We start from the raw sequence: 27,556 nt of genomic DNA, 5'->3' as shown, positions 1-27,556 counted from the left end.
GTGTGATGATCACTTCCAGCAGGAGCCATAGTTCTATATAGATGGTTCAATATTATGACCATGATGCCGAACGCATGCATGTGAAAAGATAATATCTACCCAAAACCGCTGTTTTTATAGTCAAGCCTTTTTTGCCCGAGAAGCTGCAACCTACATGTGCAAGAAAACATGCATCTCTCCTTACAGCGATGAGGTGTTATTCAGTTGGTTTATTTAAAGCATTAATGCAAATGAGAGAAACTAAAACATTTCAAAATAAATACAAAAAACTTATTTCCCGCTTTAACACCCCTAACCCTCTTTTGCCCACTGTTATTACAAAGGAAAAGATGAAAATATTTAGTTTTGACCAAAATCCATTCAAAAAGTAGTTCTAAGTTCAAGTTGTGTTTCAGTCTGAAAGTTGCAAACTTTGTGATTGTTTTCTCCGAAATGTAGGAGAATATGAATGGCAGAAACCAGTTCCGTTTGAGGTGACGGTCGGGTCACACACAGTCCATGTGAGACTCTAGCATGACGTTGAGGGAGTTATCTGAGGTGGGCCAGCCTTTAGATGCCGATGGCATGGCGTCTGTGGAAAGCATAGACTGGAGGTTGGGATTACTGTTCTCTAGTTCATCCAGCTTCTCGGTGTTGTCCTCCCAGTTTATGTGAAAGCGAGTTACTCTAGGATTTGATGCCAGTATGTTTCTTTGAAGCTGAAAACAAAAATAGAAAGGAAAAATCTCTCATAAAATACAGGTACAGGTGTATCGGCTGTGCCAGGGTCTACATAAAGGAGTCGCATTGTGGTGGTAAACCTCTTCTAGGGTGATAACGTGTTATCTGAGCATGCTCTGGTGCTAACAGAGTGATTTTGGCGTGCTCTAATATTACTATGTTCAAGTTCCCGCGTCAGCATGTCTAGCGGCTCTTCGACAGCCACAACACATCGAGATTGCCGCAGGGACTCAAACACATTTTCGAGCACGCTGAAGACACTCAGTTAGCACACGAGCGTACTCGGATAACACCTTATCCCCAGCACGTTCGCTCATCACTAGTGGCTTCTTAAAGGTAAAGACATACTGCAATAAGTTGTCTTTAAGTTGTGCATGTTTTAATATACAAATGTAATATTTTCTTGCTGTAGTGTATAGTTTCAGCACCTGTCAAATACCAAATATATTGCTGTATTTTTCACACCATAAAATAAGACAATGATAAAAATGCCCATGCTCGCGTTTCCCTAATTCTGCATGCTGTGCTGATTTTATGTCTGGAGAGCCTAAATTAATAACATAACTGTATTTTGTTGTTCACGTGCATTGACAACCCTGTCATTGTGTTATTTAATGGAACATTGCTGTCTGTGAAGCTTATTACTATTTCTTCAGAACCCGGTAAGTAAAATCAAAGGTTCTATCTAATGTGCCAATCCTTGGACCAGTGGGAATTTTTGTTGACTCGCCAAGGTCTCCAAGCGAAGAGTTCTGCTACTTTATCCACTTTTTATGTTTCGAGAAATGGAGCTTTAATAGTTTGCAATAATAAAATTAAGTATTCCCATCTTTGGTGCCATTTTTAATTTAAAGAGTAACTGTTTTCATTTGTATTGCATAAATCCAAAGTACACATGAAAATATATATTATATAGTAACATAGTAATTAAGGTTGAAGGAAGACTTTAAGTCCATCTAGTTCAACCCATAGCCTAACCTAACATGCCCTAACATGTTGATCCAGAGGAAGGCAAAAAAAACAGATGTGGCAAAGAGTAAGCTCCACTTTGGGGAAAAAAATTCCTTCCCGACTCCACATACGGCAATCAGACTAGTTCCCTGGATCAACGCCCTATCAAGGAATCTAGTGTATATAACCTGTAACATTATACTTTTCCAGAAAGGTATCCAGTCCCCTCTTAAATTTAAGTAATGAATCACTCATTACAACATCATACGGCAGAGAGTTCCATAGTCTCACTGCTCTTACAGTAAAGAATCCGCGTCTGTTATTATGCTTAAACCTTTTTTCCTCCAAACGTAGAGGATGCCCCCTTGTCCCTGTCTCAGGTCTATGATTAAAAAGATCAACAGAAAGGTCTTTGTACTGTCCCCTCATATATTTATACATTAAAATAAGATCACCCCACAGTCTTCATTTTTCCAAACTACATAGCCCCAAGTGTAATAACCTATCTTGGTATTGCAGACCCCCCTGTCCTCTAATAACCTTTGTCGCTCTTCTCTGCACCCGCTCTAGTTCAGCTATGTCTTTCTTATACACCGGAGACCAGAACTGTGCACAGTATTCTAAGTGTGGTCGAACTAGTGACTTGTATAGAGGTAAAATTATGTTCTCCTCATGAGCATCTATGCCTCTTTATAATCAGAGATAGAATCTTATCGGTAGTAATTGTCATCTATGTAGGTGGGAGGAGCTCTGCCTCTAGTCTCCTCCCTCCCCCCACCCCCCCGCCATCACCCCTTTTCACATTAAGGCTATGTGCACGTTCAGGTTTTTTCGCGGTAAAAACGCTATAAAAACTCATTAAAAACGCATACCTTATGCATCCTATCATTGAGAATGTATTCTGCATGTTTTGTGCACATGATGAAGAAAACCGCATCGCGGTAAAAAAAAAGCAGCATGTTATTAATTTTGTGGATTTCCTGCGTTTTTCCCGCTATTCTATGCATTTGGGAAAAAACGCGTGAAAACCTCGGTAAAATCGCGGTAAAAACGCATGCGGATTTCTGGCAGAAATGTTCAGTTTTTGTCAGGAAAATTTCTGCAAGAAATCCTGACGTGTGCACATACCCTGAATCTTATCAGCAGCATCTGCCATCTCCTATCTCAGTAATGGGAAAGTCTGTCTACACTGAACACAGATTTTACACGTGAATTGCGAATTTAAAAAATTGAATGATCAGTCCTAGATGAGAAAGAAGCAGATCTCACTGAAGATATCTTGCAAAGTTTCTTATTTTCACGTATACAGTACTATTGATTTATTAAGTAAAAATTAAAATGGCAGTTACATGTAGGGTATTGGCACACTCAGGAGAAATTGCAACAAAACCTGGGGCTAAGATAACATTTGAGTGGTAAAATATAATTATATTTTCTTTACCGCCAAATGGTATAAGGCTGCCGTCACGCTATCAGTATTTGGTCAGTATTTTACATCAGTATTTGTAAGCAAAAACCAGGAGTGGGTGATAAATGCAGAAGTGGTGACATGTGTCTATTATACTTTCCCTCTATTTGTTCCACTCCTGGTTTTGGCTTACAAATACTGATGTAAAATACTGACCAAATACTGATAGTGTGACGGCAGCCTAAGGCTACGTTCCCACAATGAGATTTTGGTGCATTTTTGATGTTGCAGAATTTCTGCACCTATTATTTAAATTGGGTTACTTGCGTTTGTGTGCCTATTTTTAACATGCTTTTTCATCTCATGTTTTTTTTTAATCTCTGTTTGGTGTGTCCTGGTTAAAACAAAGCTGCTTGTTTTTTGATATTTTGTGCTTTGACAAAAATTAGTTGCTATGCTTAGGTGTGAATTACATGCGTTTTCTATGCGTTTCCTCTGCGGAAATGCTCTAAAGACATATGTGCGTTTTTTTGCTGTGGATTTTCCACATTTAATATAAGTCTACGGGGAAAACCCACACAGAAACCTCTGCGTACCCACAAGAGAAATTGACATGCTGCGGATTTAAAAAATGCTCCGCAGGTGAGTTTACGCAGCTTTAAAAAGAAGGAAATTGGGCATGAGATTTCTATAAATCACATCCACTTTGCTGGAACTGGAAGACGACGCAAAAACGCACCAAAATTCTGTGAGGCACATGTGGTGTGAACATGCTCACTGCACACTTTGATTAATTCATTGGGGGGTGTAGTTTGTAAAGGAGGGTTCTGTTGTTCTGGCACCTCAGGGGCGTTGATGAGTTTCCTTGACAACTAGGGGTCTGCTGAAGAGCTCTCTTCATGTCATGATGATTCTCCTGTGACAGCCAGTGTTTACCTAGTGCTTCTAGGAGACCATGATTTTCAGTATACATAGCAGTGCTGATGCAATCAGACAACTGCAGGTACATGTCCCCTAAGGGGACCACTGCATACAGTAAAAAGTGAAAAAAAGTAATATGGGGGGGAAAAAAACACAAGTTCAAATTACTGCCCTTCTGCTTCATTAAATATAAAACAATAAAAAATACACACTTGGTATCACCGCATTCAGAAGAGTCCGAGCTATCAAAATATAACCAATTCATTAGATCGCTAAACGGTGTAGCAAGAAAAATCGAAACGCCATAATACAATAAGAGGCGAGGAAAACATTGTATCTAGCCCAAAATGAGATCAGTAAAAACATCAGCTCAGTGCGCAAAAAAACACACCGATACAGGTCTCAAATGTTCCGGATCTCAAAAAATGGCAACAAAAGCATACTTTTTTTTTTTTCTTCAATTTTTTTTTTTCACTATCTATCTATCTATCTATCTATCTATATATATATAATTTATTATGCGTAATTTACTGATCTAGATAATCCTATTGCCAGGTTTTACCGTGTATTGAACATTGTAACTTTAAAAAAACAATTGCACTTTTTTTTTTTTTTTGCAATTTCTAGAAATGTTTTTCCTCTTTCCAGTGCAGCTCATGATAAAATGCCTTGTGACATTTAAAAGTACTACTCGTCCCTCAAAAAAAAAAAAAGCCCTCATATATCTATATGGAAGGAAAATTAAAAAAGTTATGGCTTTTAAAACGATAAGTGGCCAGAACATGAAGGGGTTAAAAATGTGGCCTTCTATAGCTTTTGTGTTGCTCTGTTTATTGAGAATTCATCAGTGAGCTTGTCAGGAGAGTTTGTAATTCTTATCTGATCTTCTCTAAGCTAATGTATGACTGCAGCCCACTTCAAAGTAGAATGTTTTTTTGCACATATACCGTGGAAAACCCAAATGGTTCAACAGTTTTAATGCAGCCCAATTACAAAAATTATTTATATTTGTCCCAAATAAAAGCACATGGGTTAAAAAAAAAAAAGTGCCCCAAAATTTGTGTACAATTAACTAATGGACTTTGATTTCCAGATTCACATTGCTACAGCAGATACAAGCAACCTGCATTGATATGTGGAATACAAGGGAGACACCTGTGTACAGCTGGGCATTTGGTTGCATCGGCCCAAACCATGCTGCTGGGGCTGTTAACGTGTGTAATGAGCAAACAGCCCATCAGTACGCTTTTCCTAAAGCACATACGTAGATGGGTGACAATGAAACCCCTGCACAGAACAGGTCTTTGCCCCAGCAGAACCATCATGTCAGAGTGGAGCTGTCAATCACTCTAGCTAGTTGTGGAAGGCGAGGGCGACATGGCATCATGACGATGACGGCGCTGAGATATTGCTTCTAATGACTGTAGATTGGGTTGCACTGTGAGCTCCTGCAATGTGATTAGAAGTCATATGCTACTTGTCTGGAATGAGTCATTTTTTATAGCTAAATTGCATCTCTAATACAGGTGAGTGGCTGTCAATTACACAAATGCGTTAGATATAACAAGTGTCTATGACTTGCTGGCACATGACACCCTTAGTTGTGTAGCCCCGGCCTTAGAGGGGTTTCTCATTACTTGGACTACCACTTCTCCTTCACTTATACCCCCTGTACTCGCCTACAGTGCCGTTTTTCAGCGATGGTGGCGCTGGGTCTCCCGTGACTGTCGCATGAACCTTGCTGCTAATGAGCCGCTGCCCTCACACTTGCTTCTGATGAAACGGACATCCGCAGGAAGTGAGAGCAGCAGCAGCAGTTCTTCCTCCGGATGTCAGTTTCCTATGAAGGAAGTGCGAGTGAAGCGGCTCATTAATGGCACTGATTGGCTGCAGGGCTCACATGAAAAAAACAATGTCACGGGACACCCAGCACTGGTACTGCAAGTGAAAGTGAGTTTTTATTTTACATATTGTAAACGAGAAGTGGTGCTCTGAGTAATGGTCACCCCCTTTAACATTACAATATATCCAGTCATTCGGAGCCAGTCCAGATAAGTTGTTTTTGTGGTGTCATAAGTATTTTTACATATATGGATAAACTATAACTTACCTTGGCAAAGTCTGGTTTCACGGGTGGATTTTCCCTTAACTCTGTTTCAGTGTATTCATTATTCACATAGTATCCAACTCTGATAAACTCCTGTCCCCTGTATGTACAGGTAATTAACACAACTGTGACACCAACTGCATCTGCATCCGGAATAAGGCCAGGATTTGCCGCATCCGCCTGGCAAAACAAAAGAGCCATAATGTTTGTTTAGTACATGCTAATCAGCTCAGATTGTAGTCCCAAATCATTTGGTGAACCACCACCCACCAATAGATGCCAAACCCCCGACTCCTCAATGTCCCTGACTCCCGGCTCCCCAGCACTGGTCACTACTGAGCATGGACATAAAGTGCAGCACAGATTCATCTCGGCTAAGAGCCCAGCTCCTTACATCAGGAACAGAACACACATTTATAGGACATTTCATCACTTTCCCAAATTCTTATAAAAACATTTATGTTTTAGGAGACTGAGTCAGGCCATTTCATTCCGACTCCACCTCCACACAGCCCTGGTGGGATCCCAATCTTGGCTTCATTTATTCAATCCACTTCTTTAAGAATCCCCATTTTATGCTGTAGCTACACACCATCATGGAATTGTGATGCAGCTTACTGTTACATTGTAGGTGTATGGCCATGTTACGGTGCAATTGCCGTTGTGATTTGGATGTGGTTAAGAATTTTCATCACGTCACATAAGTTTAAATGATTTACTGACCTGTCCTAAATAACATATATAGCTTAACCCCTTGTTTCGGTTTTGCGTTTTCATTTTTTGCTCCCCTTCTTCCCAGAGCCATAACTTTTTTACTTTTTGGTCAATATGGCCATGTGAGGGCTTATTTTTTGTGGGACGAGTTGCACTTTTGAACGACATCATTGGTTTTAGCATGTCTTGTACTAGAAAATGGGAAAAAAAATTCCAAGTGCGGTGAAATTGCAAGAAAAAAAGTGCAATCCCACACTTGTTTTTTGTTTGGCTTTTTTGCTAGGTCCACTAAATGCTAAAACTGACCTGCCATTATGATTCTCCAGGTCATTACAGGTTCATAGACACCATGTCTGTTTTTTTTTTTTTTGTCTACCGTAAGTGGTGAAAAAAAAATCCAAACTTTGTTAAAAAAAAAGAGTGCCATTTTCCGATATCCGTATCGCTTCCATTTTTCGTGATCTCGGGTTGGGTGAGGGCTTATTTTTTGTGTGCCGAGCTGACGTTTTTAAAGATACCATTTTGGTGCAGATATGATCTTGTGATCGCCCGTTATTGCATTTTAATGCAATGTCGCGATGACCAAAAAAACATAATTTGGGCGTTATTGATCGGGCGATTCTGAACGCGGCAATACCAAATATGTGTATGTTTTAATTTTTTTATTTTTTTTTTGAATGGGGAGGAAAGGGTGATTTGAACTTTTTATATATATATATTTTTTTTAAACATTTTTTGGCCTGCTTCAATAGTCTCCATAGGAGACTAGAAGCTGCCACAACCCGATCGAATCTGCTACATAGAGGCGATGATCAGATCGCCTCTATATAACAAAATTACTCATTTGCTATGAGCACCGACCACTGGGTGGCGCTTGCAGCAAGCTGGCACTGTCAACCATATAGGTCTTGGAGACCTCCGGTTGTCATGCCAACAAGATCACGTGACGCAAGTCACCGGTGGGCGTATTTCTGGCGCGATTGCTGGAAACACTTGTTAAATGCCGCTATCACGGCTATGACAGCGGCATTTAACTGGTTAATAGTTGCGGGTTGATCGTGATTCCACCCGTGGCTTTTGTGGGCACATGTCAGCTGTTCAAAACAACTATGTGCCAGGAAATATGTCGGCTCACCGCTAGAGTCCACATCAAAGGGAGGGAGTCCGACATCGGTGTAAATATACGTCTGATAAGGGCTATATATAAACTGGGATAAATCTGCTTTGTTCCCTCTCTCACATACCCCGGCGCCCTGCCTTGAAACTCTCTCGCCGCTCCCCATTGCATCCAGTTTCAAATATTTAGGTATTCACATGTCTAAATACAGCCAATTAGATCTGCAACTTAATATCTACCCACTATTAGATTTGGTTAGAATTAAATTTACAACCTGGAACAAACTCCCGCTCGCGGTTGCCGGCCGAATTAATCTAATTAAAATGATACTGCTCCCTAAGCTTAACTATTGCCTTCAGCACAGTGCCATGCTACCCAAACACTTCTTCGCGAGTTTAAACTCCCTGGTTACATCCTTTATATGGGGGAAAACTAGGCCCAAACTTAAATTGTCGACATTACAGAGGCCGAAGCAGGGGGGTGGGGCGGCTTTGCCGGATTTCTACTTATATTATCTCGCCGGCCAGGCCAAGGCGATAAATAAATGGATGCCTAATAATTCCCTGCCTAACTCGGAGAGCCATTTGCTCCATGGTGCCCGGGCTGATTGTCCACTGGGGTTTCTAGAACTAGAGAAAGTTAATGCCCCCCGTTTGCTGCAGTTGCACCGGCTGGCACGATCAATATGGAGACAAATTAAAAAAGTTACTGGATTTGTAGATGTAATAGCTGAAATGCCTCTGTGGAATAATAGTTACTTTCCGGGACTATTGAACCATCCATCCACTAATTTTTGGATCTCGCATGGTGTTCTCTCGGTGAGAGATGTATATAACCAGGGGGTCTTTGCATCCTTTGTACAATTACAGAATACCCACAGTGTTCCGAGGTCTCAATTATTCCGTTATTTACAGCTAAGATCAGCCTTTCAATCACACATGCGGAGTATGGGTGTGGATCGAGCTATTTCATCCTTACCTTTGATAGGTATTCTCAACTCACAGGGCCCTCAAGGACTTATTTCCTCATTATATACTTATTTGTTGTCCATGGGAGATGGGTTTACTATAAATTCCGTCAAAGGGAAGTGGGAGGGACTTCTTCCTGATGTATCAGGAGAAGAATGGGAGGATATTTTGGAGTCCCCAACTAAAGTCTCTCCCTCAATTAATAATAAAATGACTCAATTATATATTCTATATCAGTCTTATTTGATCCCGGTGCAGCTTTTTAAAATGGGCCGCCTCCACTCGTCGGATTGCTTGAGGTTCCATTCAGGTGATGCGGATTTCATCCATGTGATTTGGAAATGCCCTGTTATTCTTCAGTATTGGAGGGAGGTGACGACTTTTTTAACATCCTTATTGCTGATTCCTGTCCCACTTGAACCACTGATCTGCTTATTTGGGGTGTGGGATGCGGAAGCTTGGGATCATTACACCGGAATATTTCTACGAGAGTCACTTTTTATGGCACGAAAGGTGTTAGCATTACGATGGATGGGTGGTTCTTGCCCATCTCTCAGAGCCTGGGTTGATCTGGTGAATTTGATTATCCCGTATGAGCGTACACTATATCAAAACAGGATGCCCAGGCAAATTTGAAAAGATTTGGGGTAGATGGAACTCCTCTTATAATACTTTATAGTCCTTATTAGCTTGACTACTATGTGGAGGTTGGGCTCGTGTTTTGGGGGGCATCACTTAAAGGGTGAAATCTCCTTTTGGCGGCGCATTATTGTTATTGTTAAGTTAATGCAGTTAAATGTTGTATACTAGGTGATTTATAAGACGTCAGTGATTTAACATGCACAGTTTGTTACTTTTGCAATACTTTTAGATATAATGATGCATGACACCTATCTGTATTTCATACTGTTACTGATAATGACAAATGCAAATGTGTGTATTGTGTAGTTTATTCTGGAATTAATAAACAAATTTAAAAATATACGTCCGATGTCGGAAAGGGGTTAATGACCGCCAATACGTCTTTTTACTGACCTGAGATATAAGGGAATAGCATCTCCATACAAGTGACAATCCCCCCCGCCTTCCATGACTCAAGTATAAGCCGAGAGGGGCACTTTCAGCCCATTTTTTGGGGCTGAAAATCTCAGCTTATACTCGAGTATATACGGTAGATTAGTTGTACCACTCCAGCGCTGAAGCCCAGTGCCCCCACTGAGCCTTGCTGCAAAGAAAATGTGGACCGCCCGGGTGTTTATCCTCTGGAAATGGGGGGGAAAAAGGAAGCACTCCCATCAAAATTTGTATCTTATTAACAGGGGTGTCAAACTGCATTCCTCGAGGGCCGAAAACAGGTCATGTTTTCTGGATTTCCTTGTACTGCACAGGTGATAATTTAATCACCAACTCATTATTTGTGTGATTAAAGGGAACCTGTCACCCCGTTTTTTGAGATTGAGCTATAAATACTGTTAAATAGGGCCTGCGCTGTGTGTTCCTATAGTGTATGTAGTGTACCCCGATTCCCCACCTATGCTGAGAAATAACTTACCAAAGTCGCCGTTTTCGCCTGTCAATCAGGCTGGTCAGGTCGGGAGGGCGTGGTGACATCGCTGGTTCTTCCTCAGCTTTACGTTGGTGGCGTAGTGGTGAACAAGCAGCGCGCGATCTGCGCTGTCATCCCTTTCGTCGGTGGGGGCGGCCATCTTCCTGGGGCCGCGCGTGCGCAGATCGAGTGCTCTGCTGCACGGGGCTTCAGGAAAATGGCCGCGGGATGCCGCGCGTGCGCATTAGAGATCGCGGCGGCCATTTTCCCAAAGCCGAGTTTGCATCTCGGCTTTGGGAAAATGGCCGCCGCGATCTCTAATGCGCACGCGCGGCATCCCGCGGCCATTTTCCTGAAGCCCCGTGCAGCAGAGCACTCGATCTGCGCACGCCCGGCCCCAGGAAGATGGCCGCCCCCACCGACGAAAGGGATGACAGCGCAGATCGCGCGCTGCTTGTTCACCACTACGCCACCAACGTAAAGCTGAGGAAGAACCAGCGATGTCACCACGCCCTCCCGACCTGACCAGCCTGATTGACAGGCGAAAACGGCGACTTTGGTAAGTTATTTCTCAGCATAGGTGGGGAATCGGGGTACACTACATACACTATAGGAACACACAGCGCAGGCCCTATTTAACAGTATTTATAGCTCAATCTCAAAAAACGGGGTGACAGGTTCCCTTTAAATTATCACCTGTGCAGTACAAGGAAATCCTGCTATTAATATATTGCAGTCATCATATTATATAGCACAGTGTACTTGCAGCTGCTCATTTTGCAAAACTACAATGATGATCTTATGATCCTGTTTTATAGAGAAAAGATTTCTGTATTTAATCCATGTAATCTCACCTGAAATACAAACATGTGCCGTCCAGCGGGTACAGGGCCAACTAAAACAGAGTCCAGCACTTGGTCGTATTCTTCACTTTCGGCAGATCCCACATATATTATTTTCCATTCCAAATCTAAAGAAGACAGTCACACGGAAAGAAAGTGTAACATTGGATATAAATGTGGTTGTAAGAAAATGTTACATCTGGACTAACTTCAATAATTCTGCATGTGTTTTTTTTTATTTTTTTTTACACTATATAGGGGTTTTACAGATCAGCAGAATGGGGGTCCCAACCTCCTTGTTCCTTACTACATGACTGTAGTGAGAAGGATATTAAATGGATGTTGTCACACACCTATATCCCATTGTGTGGACTGATAACTGGGCACAGCTGGTGGCTCAACAGGGTCAGGCAGCTGAGGTCTGTTTTCTGTGCTTGTTAGAACATAGTGTATTTATACTATGTTTTTTTATAAATCACACACATATAATGTGTGTGTGTGTAATTATGCGTACAGATTTATAATTCCCACACAGTTATACTCCAGTATGCGATCTGATGACCGGGAACAAGGGGGCTTTTTGAGGTTGTTAGTACATACTATGTACATGTACAGTGGGGCAAAAAAGTATTTAGTCAGTCAGCAATAGTGCAAGTTCCACCACTTAAAAAGATGAGAGGCGTCTGTAATTTACATCATAGGTAGACCTCAACTATGGGAGACAAACTGAGAAAAAAAAATCCAGAAAATCACATGGTCTGTTTTTTTTATCATTTTTTTTGCATATTATGGTGGAAAATAAGTATTTGGTCAGAAACAAACAATCAAGATTTCTGGCTCTCACAGACCTGTAACTTCTTCTTTAAGAGTCTCCTCTTTCCTCCACTCATTACCTGTAGTAGACTATCCATTTCCATTATTATTATTATTATTATTTATTTATATAACACCATTGATTCCATGGTGCTGTACATGAGAAGGGGTTACATACAAGTTACAAATATCACATACAGTAAACAAACTAACAATGACGGAATATCCGTGACAAACAGTGACCCGTAGACAATTATATAGTACATGTGTGGGCTTTATGTACACAGATTTGTAGTTTCCACACACCTATTCCCCAGTATGCCCATGCACAGCAGTGTCGGGGAGCTCTGTGGTGGTTAGTACATACTGTGTACATGTATAAGTCACACATACATGTGTGTATATATACTGTGTGTGCTTTATACACACAGATCTGTAATCCCACACACCTATACCCCAGTATGCCCGGGCACAGGCGGGGGCACAGCAGGGTCAGGGAGCACGCTGTTGGTGTTAGTACATGCTATGTACATGTATAAGTCACAGATACATGTGTATATATGTGTGCTTTATACACACAGATATGTAATCCCACACATATACCCCAGTATGCCCGGGCACAGGAGGGTCAGGGAGAACTCTGTGGATAAGTACATACTGTGTACATGTATAAGTCACACATACATGTGTATATACAGTTGTGGCCAAAAGTATTGACACCCCTGCAATTCTGTCAGACAATACTCAGTTTCTTCCTGAAAATTATTGCAAACACATTCTTTGTTATTATTGTCTTCATTTGTCTTAAATGAAAAAACACAAAAAGAATTGTCCTAAAGCCAAATTGGATATAATTCCACACCAAATGTAAAAAAGGGGGTGTACAAAAGTATTGGCACTATTCGAAAAATCATGTGATGCTTCTCTAATTTGTGTAATTAACAGCACCTGTAACTTACCTGTGGCACCTAACAGGTGTTGGCAATAACTAAATCACACTTGCAGCCAGTTGACATGGTGGATTAAAGTTGACTCAACCACTGTCCTGTGTCCTTGTGTGTACCACATTGAGCATGGAGAAAAGAAAGAAGACCAAAGAACTGTCTGAGGACTTGAGAAACCAAATTGTGAGGAAGCATGAGCAATCTCAAGGCTACAAGTCCATCTCCAAAGACCTGAATGTTCCTATGTCTACCGTGCGCAGTGTCATCAAGAAGTTTAAAGCCCATGGCACTGTGGCTAACCTCCCTAGATGTGGACGGAAAAGAAAAATTGACAAGAGATTTCAACGCAAGATTGTGCGGATGTTGGGTAAAGAACCTCGACTAACATCCAAACAAGTTCAAGCTGCCCTGCAGTCCGAAGGTACAACAGTGTCAACCCGTACTATCCGTCGGCGTCTGAATGAAAAGGGACTGTATGGTAGGAGACCCAGGAAGACCCCACTTCTTACCCCGAGTCATAAAAAAGCCAGGCTGGAGTTTTCCAAAACTTACCTGAAAAAGCCTAAAACGTTTTGGAAGAATGTTCTCTGGTCAGATGAGACAAAAGTAGAGCTTTTTTGGGCAAAGGCATCAACATAGAGTTTACAGGAGAAAAAAAGAGGCATTCAAAGACAAGAACACAGTCCCTACAGTCAAACATGGCAGAGGTTCCCTGATGTTTTGGGGTTGCTTTGCTGCCTCTGGCACTGGACTGCTTGACCGTGTACATGGCTTTATGAAGTCTGAAGACTACCAACAAATTTTGCAGCATAATGTAGGGCCCAGTGTGAGAAAGCTGGGTCTCCTTCAGAGGTCATGGGTCTTCCAGCAGGACAATGACCCAAAACACACTTCAAAAAGCACTAGAAAATGGTTTGAGAGAAAGCACTGGAGACTTCTAAGGTGGCCAGCAATGAGTCCAGACCTGAATCCCATAGAACACCTGTGGAGAGATCTAAAAATGGCAGTTTGGAGAAGGCACCCTTCATATATCAGGGACCTGGAGCAGTTTGCCAAAGAAGAATGGTCTAAAATTCCAGCAGAGCATTGTAAGAAACTCATTGATGGTTACTGGAAGTGGTTGGTCGCAGTTATTTTGGCTAAAGGTTGTGCAACCAAGTATTAGGCTGAGGGTGCCAATACTTTTGTCTGGCCCATTTTGGGAGTTTTGTGTGAAATTATCAATGTTTTGCTTTTTGCTTCATTCTCTTGTGTGTTTTTTCATTTAAGACAAATTAAATGAAGATAATAATACCAAAGAATTTGTGATTGCAATCATTTTCAGGAAGAAACTGAGTATTATCTGACAGAATTGCAGGGGTGTCAATACTTTTGGCCACAACTGTATAATGTGTGTGCTTTATACACACAGATCTGTAACCCCACACACCTATATCCCAGTATGTCCGGGCACAGCAGGGTCAGGGAGCGCTCTGTAGAGAGAGAGAGAGAGAGATGTGTGTATATATAATGTGTGTGTGAGAGATACGTGTGTGTATATATAATGTGTGTGTGAGAGAGATATATATACGTGTGTGTATATATAATGTGTGTGTGAGAGATACGTGTGTGTATATATGTGTGTGTGAGAGAGAGAGAGATATACGTGTGTGTATATATGTGTGTGAGAGAGAGAGACATACGTGTGTGTATATATAATGTGTGTGTAAGATACGTGTGTGTATATATATAATGTGTGTGTGAGAGAGAGAGATATATATACGTGTGTGTGTATATAATGTGTGTGTGAGAGATACGTGTGTGTGAGAGAGATATATATACGTGTGTGTATATATAATGTGTGTGTGAGAGATACGTGTGTGTATATATAATGTGTGTGTGAGAGATACGTGTGTATATATAATGTGTGTGTGTGTGAGAGAGATATACGTGTGTATATATAATGTGTGTGTGAGAGAGAGATATACGTGTGTATATATAATGTGTGTGTGAGAGATACGTGTGTGTATATATAATGTGTGTGTGTGTGTGAGAGAGATATACGTGTGTATATATAATGTGTGTGTGAGAGAGAGATATACGTGTGTGTATATATAATGTGTGTGTGAGAGATACGTGTGTGTATATATAATGTGTGTGTGTGTGTGAGAGAGATATACGTGTGTATATATAATGTGTGTGTGAGAGAGAGATATACGTGTGTGTATATATAATGTGTGTGTGAGAGATACGTGTGTGTATATATAATGTGTGTGTGTGTGAGAGAGATATATATACGTGTGTGTATATATAATGTGTGTGTGAGAGATACGTGTGTGTATATATAATGTGTGTGTGAGAGAGATATATACGTGTGTGTATATATAATGTGTGTGTGAGATACGTGTGTGTATATATAATGTGTGTGTGTGAGAGAGATATATATATGTGTGTGTATATATAATGTGTGTGTGAGAGATACGTGTGTGTATATATGTGTGTGAGAGATACGTGTGTGTATATATAATGTGTGTGTGAGAGAGATATATATACGTGTGTGTATATATGTGTGTGTGAGAGATACGTGTGTGTATATATAATGTGTGTGTGAGAGAGAGAGAGATATACGTGTGTGTATATATAATGTGTGTGTGAGAGAGAGATATATATATACGTGTGTGTATATATAATGTGTGTGTGAGAGATACGTGTGTATATATAATGTGTGTGAGAGAGAGAGAGAGATATATATACGTGTGTGTATATATAATGTGTGTGTGAGAGATACGTGTGTGTATATATGTGTGTGTGAGAGAGATATATATACGTGTGTGTATATATAATGTGTGTGTGAGATACGTGTGTATATATAATGTGTGAGAGAGAGAGATATATATACGTGTGTGTATATATAATGTGTGTGTGAGATACGTGTGTGTATATATAATGTGTGTGTGAGAGAGATATATATACGTGTGTGTATATATAATGTGTGTGAGAGAGAGATATATATACGTGTGTGTATATATAATGTGTGTGTGAGAGATACGTGTGTGTATATATAATGTGTGTGTGAGAGAGATATATATACGTGTGTGTATATATAATGTGTGTGTGAGAGATACGTGTGTATATATAATGTGTGAGAGAGAGAGAGATATATATACGTGTGTGTATATATAATGTGTGTGTGAGAGATACGTGTGTGTATATATAATGTGTGTGTGAGAGATATATATACGTGTGTGTATATATAATGTGTGTGGAGAGAGAGATATATATACGTGTGTGTATATATAATGTGTGTGTGATACGTGTGTGTATATATAATGTGTGTGTGAGAGAGAGATATATATACGTGTGTGTATATATAATGTGTGTGTGAGAGATATATATACGTGTGTGTGTATATATAATGTGTGTGTGAGAGATACGTGTGTATATATAATGTGTGTGAGAGATATATATACATGTGTGTATATATAATGTGTGTGTGAGAGATACGTGTGTGTATATATAATGTGTGTGTGAGAGAGAGATATATATACGTGTGTGTATATATAATGTGTGTGTGAGAGATACGTGTGTGTATATATAATGTGTGTGAGAGATATATACGTGTGTATATATAATGTGTGTGAGAGAGAGTGAGAGATACAGTGGGGCAAAAAAGTATTTAGTCAGTCAGCAATAGTGCAAGTTCCACCACCTAAAAAGATGAGAGGCGTCTGTAATTTACATCATAGGTAAACCTCAACTATGGGAGACAAACTGAGAAAAAAAAATCCAGAAAATCACATTGTATGTTTTTTTAACATTTTATTTGCATATTATGGTGGAAAATAAGTATTTGGTCAGAAACAAAATTTCATCTCAATACTTTGTAATATATCCTTTGTTGGCAATGACAGAGGTCAAACGTTTTCTGTAAGTCTTCACAAGGTTGCCACACACTGTTGTTGGTATGTTGGCCCATTCCTCCATGCAGATCTACTCTAGAGCAGTGATGTTTTTGGCTTTTCGCTTGGCAACACGGACTTTCAACTCCCTCCAAAGGTTTTCTATAGGGTTGAGATCTGGAGACTGGCTAGGCCACTCCAGGACCTTGAAATGCTTCTTACGAAGCCACTCCTTCGTTGCCCTGGCAGTGTGCTTTGAATCATTGTCATGTTGAAAGACCCAGCCACGTTTCATCTTCAATGCCCTTGCTGATGGAAGGAGGTTTGCACTCAAAATCTCACGATACATGGCCCCATTCATTCTTTCATGTACCCGGATCAGTCGTCCTGGCCCCTTTGCAGAGAAACAGCCCCAAAGCATGATGTTTCCACCACCATGCTTTACAGTAGGTATGGTGTTTGATGGATGCAACTCAGTATTCTTTTTCCTCCAAACAAGACAAGTTGTGTTTCTACCAAACAGTTCCAGTTTGGTTTCATCAGACCATAGGACATTCTCCCAAAACTCCTCTGGATCATCCAAATGCTCTCTAGCAAACTTCAGACGGGCCTGGACATGTACTGGCTTAAGCAGTGGGACACGTCTGGCACTGCAGGATCTGAGTCCATGGTGGCGTAGTGTGTTACTTATGGTAGGCCTTGTTACATTGGTCCCAGCTCTCTGCAGTTCATTCACTAGGTCCCCCCGCATGGTTCTGGGATTTTTGCTCACCGTTCTTGTGATCATTCTGACCCCACGGGGTGGGATTTTGCGTGGAGCCCCAGATCGAGGGAGATTATCAGTGGTCTTGTATGTCTTCCATTTTCTAATTATTGCTCCCACTGTTGATTTCTTCACTCCAAGCTGGTTGGCTATTGCAGATTCAGTCTTCCCAGCCTGGTGCAGGGCTACAATTTTGTTTCTGGTGTCCTTTGACAGCTCTTTGGTCTTCACCATAGTGGAGTTTGGAGTCAGACTGTTTGAGGGTGTGCACAGGTGTCTTTTTATACTGATAACAAGTTTAAACAGGTGCCATTACTACAGGTAATGAGTGGAGGAAAGAGGAGACTCTTAAAGAAGAAGTTACAGGTCTGTGAGAGCCAGAAATCTTGATTGTTTGTTTCTGACCAAATACTTATTTTCCACCATAATATGCAAATAAATTGTTAAAAAAACAGACAATGTGATTTTCTGGATTTTTATTTCTCAGTTTGTCTCCCATAGTTGAGGTTTACCTATGATGTAAATTACAGACGCCTCTCATCTTTTTAAGTGGTGGAACTTGCACTATTGCTGACTGACTAAATACTTTTTTGCCCCACTGTATATACGTGTGTGTATATATAATGTGTGTGAGAGAGAGATATATATACGTGTGTGTATATATAATGTGTGTGAGAGAGATATATATACGTGTGTGTATATATAATGTGTGTGTGTGAGAGAGATATATATATACGTGTGTGTATATATAATGTGTGTGAGAGATATATATACGTGTGTGTATATATAATGTGTGTGTGTGAGAGAGATATATATACGTGTGTGTATATATAATGTGTGTGTGTGAGAGAGATATATATACGTGTGTGTATATATAATGTGTGTGTGTGAGAGAGATATATATACGTGTGTGTATATATAATGTGTGTGAGAGATATATATACGTGTGTGTATATATAATGTGTGTGAGAGATATATATACGTGTGTGTATATATAATGTGTGTGTGTGAGAGATATATATACGTGTGTGTATATATAATGTGTGTGTGTGAGAGAGATATATATACGTGTGTGTATATATAATGTGTGTGTGTGAGAGAGATATATATACGTGTGTGTATATATAATGTGTGTGAGAGATATATATACGTGTGTGTATATATAATGTGTGTGTGTGAGAGAGATATATATACGTGTGTGTATATATAATGTGTGTGTGTGAGAGAGATATATATACGTGTGTGTATATATAATGTGTGTGTGTGAGAGAGATATATATACGTGTGTGTATATATAATGTGTGTGTGAGAGAGATATATATACGTGTGTGTATATATAATGTGTGTGTGAGAGAGATATATATATACGTGTGTGTATATATAATGTGTGTGAGAGAGATATATATATACGTGTGTGTATATATAATGTGTGTGTGAGAGAGATATATATACGTGTGTGTATATATAATGTGTGTGAGAGAGAGATATACGTGTGTATATATAATGTGTGTGTGAGAGATACGTGTGTATATATAATGTGTGTGTGTGTGAGAGAGATATATATACGTGTGTGTATATGTAATGTGTGTGTGTGAGAGAGATATATATACGTGTGTGTGTATATATAATGTGTGTGAGAGAGATATATATAAGTGTGTGTATATATAATGTGTGTGTGAGAGAGATATATATACGTGTGTGTATATAATGTGTGTGAGAGAGAGATATACGTGTGTGTATATATAATGTGTGTGTGAGAGATATATATACGTGTGTGTATATATAATGTGTGTGTGAGAGATACGTGTGTATATATAATGTGCGTGAGAGAGATATACGTGTGTGTATATATAATGTGTGTGTATATATGTGTGTGTGTGAGAGAGATATATATACGTGTGTGTATATATGTGTGTGTATATATAATGTGTGTGAGAGAGATATATACGTGTGTGTATATATAATGTGTGTGTGAGAGATACGTGTGTATATATAATGTGTGTGTGTGAGAGAGATATATATACGTGTGTGTATATATAATGTGTGTGAGAGAGATATATATACGTGTGTGTGTATATATAATGTGTGTGAGAGAGATATATTTAAGTGTGTGTATATATAATGTGTGTGTGAGAGAGAGATATATATACGTGTGTGTATATATAATGTGTGTGTGAGAGAGATATACGTGTGTGTATATATAATGTGTGTGAGAGAGAGATATACGTGTGTGTATATATAATGTGTGTGTGTGAGAGAGATATATATACGTGTGTGTATATATAATGTGTGTGTGAGAGATACGTGTGTATATATAATGTGTGTGAGAGAGATATACGTGTGTGTATATATAATGTGTGTGTATATATGTGTGTGTGTGAGAGAGATATATATACGTGTGTGTATATATAATGTGTGTGTATATATAATGTGTGTGAGAGATATATACGTGTGTGTATATATAATGTGTGTGTGAGAGATACGTGTGTATATATAATGTGTGTGAGAGATATATATACGTGTGTGTATATATAATGTGTGTGTGAGAGAGATATATATACGTGTGTGTATATATATAGTGTGTGTGAGAGATATATATACGTGTGTGTATATATATAATGTGTGTGAGAGAGATATACGTGTGTGTATATATAATGTGTGTGTGTGAGAGAGATATATATACGTGTGTGTATATATAATGTGTGTGTGAGAGATACGTGTGTATATATAATGTGTGTGAGAGAGAGAGATATACGTGTGTGTATATATAATGTGTGTGTATATATGTGTGTGTGTGAGAGAGATATATATACGTGTGTGTATATATAATGTGTGTGTATATATAATGTGTGTGAGAGAGATATATACGTGTGTGTATATATATATAATGTGTGTGTGAGAGATACGTGTGTATATATAATGTGTGTGTGTGAGAGAGATATATATACGTGTGTGTATATATAATGTGTGTGTGTGAGAGAGATATATATACGTGTGTGTATATATAATGTGTGTGAGAGAGAGATATACGTGTGTGTATATATAATGTGTGTGTGTGAGAGAGATATATATACGTGTGTGTATATATAATGTGTGTGTGTGAGAGAGAGATATATATATACGTGTGTGTATATATAATGTGTGTGAGAGATACGTGTGTATATATAATGTGTGAGAGAGAGATATATATACGTGTGTGTATATATAATGTGTGTGAGAGATACGTGTGTATATATAATGTGTGAGAGAGAGATATATATACGTGTGTTTATATATAATGTGTGTGAGAGATACGTGTGTATATATAATGTGTGTGAGAGAGAGTGAGAGATACAGTGGGGCAAAAAAGTATTTAGTCAGTCAGCAATAGTGCAAGTTCCACCACTTAAAAAGATGAGAGGCGTCTGTAATTTACATCATAGGTAGACCTCAACTATGGGAGACAAACTGAGAAAAAATAATCCGGAAAATCACATTGTCTGTTTTTTTAACATTTTATTTGCATATTATGGTGGAAAATAAGTATTTGGTCAGAAACAAAATTTCATCTCAATACTTTGTAATATATCCTTTGTTGGCAATGACAGAGGTCAAACGTTTTCTGTAAGTCTTCACAAGGTTGCCACACACTGTTGTTGGTATGTTGGCCCATTCCTCCATGCAGATCTCCTCTAGAGCAGTGATGTTTTTGGCTTTTCGCTTGGCAACACGGACTTTCAACTCCCTCCAAAGGTTTTCTATAGGGTTGAGATCTGGAGACTGGGTAGGCCACTCCAAGACCTTGAAATGCTTCTTACGAAGCCACTCCTTCATTGCCCTGGCGGTGTGCTTTGGACCATTGTCATGTTGAAAGACCCAGCCACGTTTCATCTTCAATGCCCTTGCTGATGGAAGGAGGTTTGCACTCAAAATCTCACGATACATGGCCCCATTCATTCTTTCATGTATCCGGATCAGTCGTCCTGGCCCCTTTGCAGAGAAACAGCCCCAAAGCATGATGTTTTCACCACCATGCTTTACAGTAGGTATGGTGTTTGATGGATGCAACTCAGTATTCTTTTTCCTCCAAACACGACAAGTTGTGTTTCTACCAAACAGTTCCAGTTTGTTTTCATCAGACCATAGGACATTCTCCCAAAACTCCTCTGGATCATCCAAATGCTCTCTAGCAAACTTCAGACGGGCCCGAACATGTACTGGCTTAAGCAGTGGGACACGTCTGGCACTGCAGGATCTGAGTCCATGGTGGCGTAGTGTGTTACTTATGGTAGGCCTTGTTACATTGGTCCCAGCTCTCTGCAGTTCATTCAGTAGGTCCCCCCGCATGGTTTTGGGATTCTTGCTCACCGTTCTTGTGATCATTCTGACCCGACGGGGTGGGATTTTGCGTGTAGCCCCAGATCGAGGGAGATTATCAGTGGTCTTGTATGTCTTCCATTTTCTAATTATTGCTCCCACTGTTGATTTCTTCACTCCAAGCTGGTTGGCTATTGCAGATTCAGTCTTCCCAGCCTGGTGCAGGGCTACAATTTTGTTTCTGGTGTCCTTTGACAGCTCTTTGGTCTTCACCATAGTGGAGTTTGGAGTCAGACTGTTTGAGGGTGTGCACAGGTGTCTTTTTATACTGATAACAAGTTTAAACAGGTGCCATTACTACAGGTAATGAGTGAAGGAAAGAGGAGACTCTTAAAGAAGAAGTTACAGGTCTGTGAGAGCCAGAAATCTTGATTGTTTGTTTCTGACCAAATACTTATTTTCCACCATAATATGCAAAAAAAATGTTAAAAAAACAGACAATGTGATTTTCTGGATTTTTTTTTCTCAGTTTGTCTCCCATAGTTGAGGTCTACCTATGATGTAAATTACAGACGCCTCTCATCTTTTTAAGTGGTGGAACTTGCACTATTGCTGACTGACTAAATACTTTTTTGCCCCACTGTATAATGTGTGTGTGAGAGAGATAGATATTCGTGTGAGTATATATAATGTGTGTGTGAGAGAGATATATATACGTGTGTTTATATATGTGTGTGAGAGATACGTGTGTATATATAATGTGTGTGTGTGAGAGAGATAGATATACGTGTGTGTATATATAATGTGTGTGAGAGAGAGATATATATACGTGTGTTTATATATAATGTGTGTGAGAGATACGTGTGTATATATAATGTGTGTGTGAGAGAGATAGATATACGTGTGTGTATATATAATGTGTGTGTGAGAGAGATAGATATACGTGTGTGTATATATAATGTGTGTGTATATATAATGTGTGTGTATATATAATGTGTGTGTGAGAGAGATATACGTGTGTGTATATATAATGTGTGTGTATATATAATGTGTGTGTATATATAATGTGTGTGTATATATAATGTGTGTGTATATATGTGTGTGTGTGAGAGATATACATACGTGTGTGTATATATAATGTGTGTGAGAGAGAGATATACGTGTGTGTATATATAATGTGTGTGTGAGAGATACGTGTGTGTATATATAATGTGTGTGAGAGAGAGATATACGTGTGTGTATATATAATGTGTGTGTGTGAGAGAGATATATATACGTGTGTGTATATATAATGTGTGTGTGTGAGAGATATATATACGTGTGTGTATATATAATGTGTGTGAGAGAGAGATATACGTGTGTGTATATATAATGTGTGTGTGAGAGATACGTGTGTGTATATATAATGTGTGTGTGAGAGATACGTGTGTATATATAATGTGTGAGAGAGAGATATACGTGTGTGTATATATGTGTGTGTATATATAATGTGTGTGAGAGAGAGATATACGTGTGTGTATATATAATGTGTGTGTATATATAATGTGTGTGTGTGAGAGAGATATATATACGTGTGTGTATATATAATGTGTGTGTGAGAGATACGTGTGTATATATAATGTGTGTGTGAGAGATATATATACGTGTGTGTATATATAATGTGTGTGTGTGAGAGAGATATATATACGTGTGTGTATATATAATGTGTGTGAGAGAGAGATATACGTGTGTGTATATATAGTGTGTGTGTGAGAGAGATATATATACGTGTGTGTATATATAATGTGTGTGTGTGAGAGAGATATATATACGTGTGTGTATATATGTGTGTGAGAGAGAGATATACGTGTGTGTATATATAATGTGTGTGAGAGAGAGATATACGTGTGTGTATATATAATGTGTGTGTGAGAGAGATATATATATATACGTGTGTGTATATATAATGTGTGTGAGAGATACGTGTGTATATATAATATGTGTGAGAGAGAGATATATATACGTGTGTATATATAATGTGTGTGTGAGAGAGATAGATATACGTGTGTGTATATATAATGTGTGTGAGAGAGAGATATATATACGTGTGTTTATATATAATGTGTGTGAGAGATACGTGTGTATATATAATGTGTGTGAGAGAGAGATATACGTGTGTGTATATATAATGTGTGTGTGTGAGAGAGATATATATACGTGTGTGTATATATAATGTGTGTGTGTGAGAGATATATATACGTGTGTGTATATATAATGTGTGTGAGAGAGAGATATACGTGTGTGTATATATAATGTGTGTGTGAGAGATACGTGTGTGTATATATAATGTGTGTGAGAGAGAGATATACGTGTGTGTATATATAATGTGTGTGTGTGAGAGAGATATATATACGTGTGTGTATATATAATGTGTGTGTGAGAGATACGTGTGTATATATAATGTGTGTGAGAGAGAGATATACGTGTGTGTATATATAATGTGTGTGTATATATGTGTGTGTGTGAGAGAGATATATATACGTGTGTGTATATATAATGTGTGTGTATATATAATGTGTGAGAGAGATATATACGTGTGTGTATATATAATGTGTGTGAGAGAGAGATATACGTGTGTGTATATATAATGTGTGTGAGAGAGATATATATACGTGTGTGTATATATAATGTGTGTGTGTGAGAGAGATATATATACGTGTGTATATATAATGTGTGTGAGAGATATATATATACGTGTGTGTATATATAATGTGTGTGAGAGAGAGATATACGTGTGTGTATATATAATGTGTGTGAGAGAGATATATATACGTGTGTGTATATATAATGTGTGTGTGTGAGAGAGATATATATACGTGTGTATATATAATGTGTGTGAGAGATATATATATACGTGTGTGTATATATAATGTGTGTGAGAGAGAGATATACGTGTGTGTATATATAATGTGTGTGAGAGAGAGATATACGTGTGTGTATATATAATGTGTGTGAGAGAGAGATATACGTGTGTGTATATATAATGTGTGTGAGAGAGAGATATACGTGTGTGTATATATAATGTGTGTGTATATATAATGTGTGTGAGAGATATATATATACGTGTGTGTATATATAATGTGTGTGTGAGAGATATATATACGTGTGTGTATATATAATGTGTGTGTGAGAGATATATATACGTGTGTGTATATATAATGTGTGTGAGAGATATATATATACGTGTGTGTATATATAATGTGTGTGTGAGAGATATATATACGTGTGTGTATATATAATGTGTGTGTGAGAGATATATATACGTGTGTGTATATATAATGTGTGTGTGAGAGATATATATACGTGTGTGTATATATAATGTGTGTGTGAGAGATATATATACGTGTGTGTATATATAATGTGTGTGTCTTATACACACAGATCTGTAATCCCACACACCTATACCCCAGTATGCCCGGGCACAGGCGGGGGCACAGCAGGGTCACAGCAGGGTCAGGGAGCTCTTCCTGTGTATGCCGCCGTCTCACATCATGGCTGCCACCATGGCACCTCGTCACAGCTGAAACTTTGCCCGTGCTGCCCGCATTCCCATGCACACAAGTTGGCATGCCTCGCCAGCACCCTGCCGTGTAACCCCTGGCGCGCCGGCGCACTCACCTTCCGAGAGGTCCTCTATGCATTCAAAGGTGATTTCAAACTGGAAAGGGTTATAGAAGGGCGAGGGGTTGTCCAGCACCACTACGTTGTTGACCTGGACCTTTGCCATAGCTCGGGGCCGGCACTGCTCCCGCAGACCCTGGTGTGCAGCAGCCCGCACTCCTGCTCACTCCATGGACTCGGTACAATTTCCTAGTTTTCCCTGCTCACTTCTTCACTCCGGCACATTCTGCTCTGTTGCTATAACAGCGTGCGCGGGGATTGGCTGCGCCCGAGCCCTCCCCTGACGCTAAAAGCTACACGAAGGGAAAAGACGGGCTCCCCGTGAGCAGTGGAGCTGGGAGCGTTTCTCTGCGGCGCCCCCTGGCGGCCCAGCACGCGCAGCACCCAGGAGCAGCGGCTGTCGGTGTCCTGGCCACATGCTGCAGCACAGCCGGCCCCCGTACATGGCCAGCAGCTCAGCGGGCACCGTGCTCCTCACAGCCAGGGGCTCATTACTGGAAGGAGTGACTCCCATTGGTTTCCATGTGATTTCATCTGGAGAATGTATACTGATGTGTGAGGAGGCTGCTGGTCTCCGCTGGAGGGGACATGGAGTCTTATTTTACTTATAACCGGATAAATGCACAAATCTGAATATATTTAGTAGCCGGCACTCGATCAGCGATGCCTTATTAACTCTCTGTTTGCCTTTGTCACTAATCACCACACCTGAGCGATTACTCCTCCATGATTATAATAATAATAATCTTTATTTTTATATAGCGCTAACATATTCCGCAGCGCTTTACAGTTTGCACACATTATCATCACTGTCCCCGATGGGGCTCACAATCTAGAATCCCTATCAGTATGTCTTTGGAATGTGCCATACACAGGTATAAAAGGAACGTATAACAATCTTTATTTAACAAATATACAACATACAGACTGACTATACAAGGTCCAGAAACTGGTGCAAATACAGAGATCACAGACACTGGCGTCACGCACTGGCACATGAACGCGGGTAAGATGAACGGTGTATCTCCCACTTTCGCTATGAGTTAAACTCTAGATGTGACAGGCACTATGTGGAGTTTGGTAGTCAGTTACGGTTCAGGTTACATATAATCTAATACCATATAGGTCATCCGTTTATTATGCCCCATGTGTTACCACAGTGTCTGTGATCTCTGTATTTGCACCAGTTTCTGGACCTTGTATAGTCAGTCTGTATGTTGTATATTTGTTAAATAAAGATTGTTATACGTTCCTTTTATACCTGTGTATGGGATTTTTACTCCTTGTCTTTTGTAGGATTAATATGTCTGGAGTGTCCTGGTGACTAGTATATTGTCCAGAATATATGGGATGATATCCCGTTACTTTTCTAAGTTATGTATCAGTGGTACTTGTTCTTTGTCTTTGGAATGTGGGAGGAAACCGGAGTGCCCGGAGGAAACCCACGCAAACACGGAGAGAACATACAAACTCTTTGCAGATGATTATCGTTACATGAAGCGACACGCCGGCCCCATCATCCAGGGCAATTACTGGGATTTATGGAGGAGCCTATTATCGCTCTATAATCTCCCATGCCACTGGGTGCCTATGGTAACAGAGCATGGCACCGTTGTCCAGTGCTGCCATCCTCCTAATGCTGGGCATACACAATACTGTGCAAAATATAATAACGCCTGCAAAGAAATGCCCGCTGGTTACAGTGGGGAACATAAGTATACACTGCCGATTTTTCAAGTTTTCTCACCTACAAAGAACGGAGAGGTAAATCCATGCAAAACACGGGCTATATGGGCCACACTTCCACCATAAGCAATATCCAGAGATCAAAAGGAAGCATGAAGCAGCGATTAAGTAAAAAAAAGTTTACATTATTAAAAACAGAAGAAACATATACAGTATTTAAAA

At 39.6% G+C, this 27,556-nt stretch overlaps 2 protein-coding genes across 4 annotated transcripts in view; one reads left to right on the top strand and one right to left on the bottom strand.

Moving 5' to 3' along the window:
• The window catches only part of MCM9 (minichromosome maintenance 9 homologous recombination repair factor), a 102,571-nt gene that overhangs the window by 15,064 nt on the left and 59,951 nt on the right, over positions 1 to 27,556 (top strand). The gene's annotated exons all lie outside the window — the stretch shown is intronic.
• On the bottom strand, positions 195 to 26,003 carry ASF1A (anti-silencing function 1A histone chaperone). Its single transcript, XM_069726213.1, has 4 exons — positions 25,646 to 26,003; positions 11,307 to 11,422; positions 6,111 to 6,287; positions 195 to 698 (listed from the first exon to the last, which is right to left on the bottom strand). The coding sequence occupies exons 1-4, from the start codon at positions 25,752 to 25,754 to the stop codon at positions 486 to 488; spliced, it is 615 nt and encodes a 204-aa protein (XP_069582314.1). The 5' UTR covers positions 25,755 to 26,003; the 3' UTR covers positions 195 to 485.

This window comes from Ranitomeya imitator, chromosome 5 (assembly GCF_032444005.1).
Source record: "Ranitomeya imitator isolate aRanImi1 chromosome 5, aRanImi1.pri, whole genome shotgun sequence".
NCBI lineage: Eukaryota > Metazoa > Chordata > Amphibia > Anura > Dendrobatidae > Ranitomeya > Ranitomeya imitator.
The sequence above is the reverse complement of the archived record's forward strand: the minus strand, read 5'-3'. Positions and strand labels throughout refer to the sequence as shown.

What these genes read in the sequence shown, in the direction of transcription:
- ASF1A (XM_069726213.1), bottom strand. Translation starts at nt 25,754, where the DNA reads ATGGCAAAGGTCCAGGTCAACAACGTAGTGGTGCTGGACAACCCCTCG. An exon ending in CATAGAGGACCTCTCGGAAG is followed by an intron (nt 11,423 to 25,645) that starts GTGAGTGCGCCG and finishes TGTCTTCTTTAG; the next exon opens with ATTTGGAATGGAAAATAATA. An exon ending in TGAAACCAGACTTTGCCAAG is followed by an intron (nt 699 to 6,110) that starts GTAAGTTATAGT and finishes TTTTGTTTTCAG; the next exon opens with CTTCAAAGAAACATACTGGC.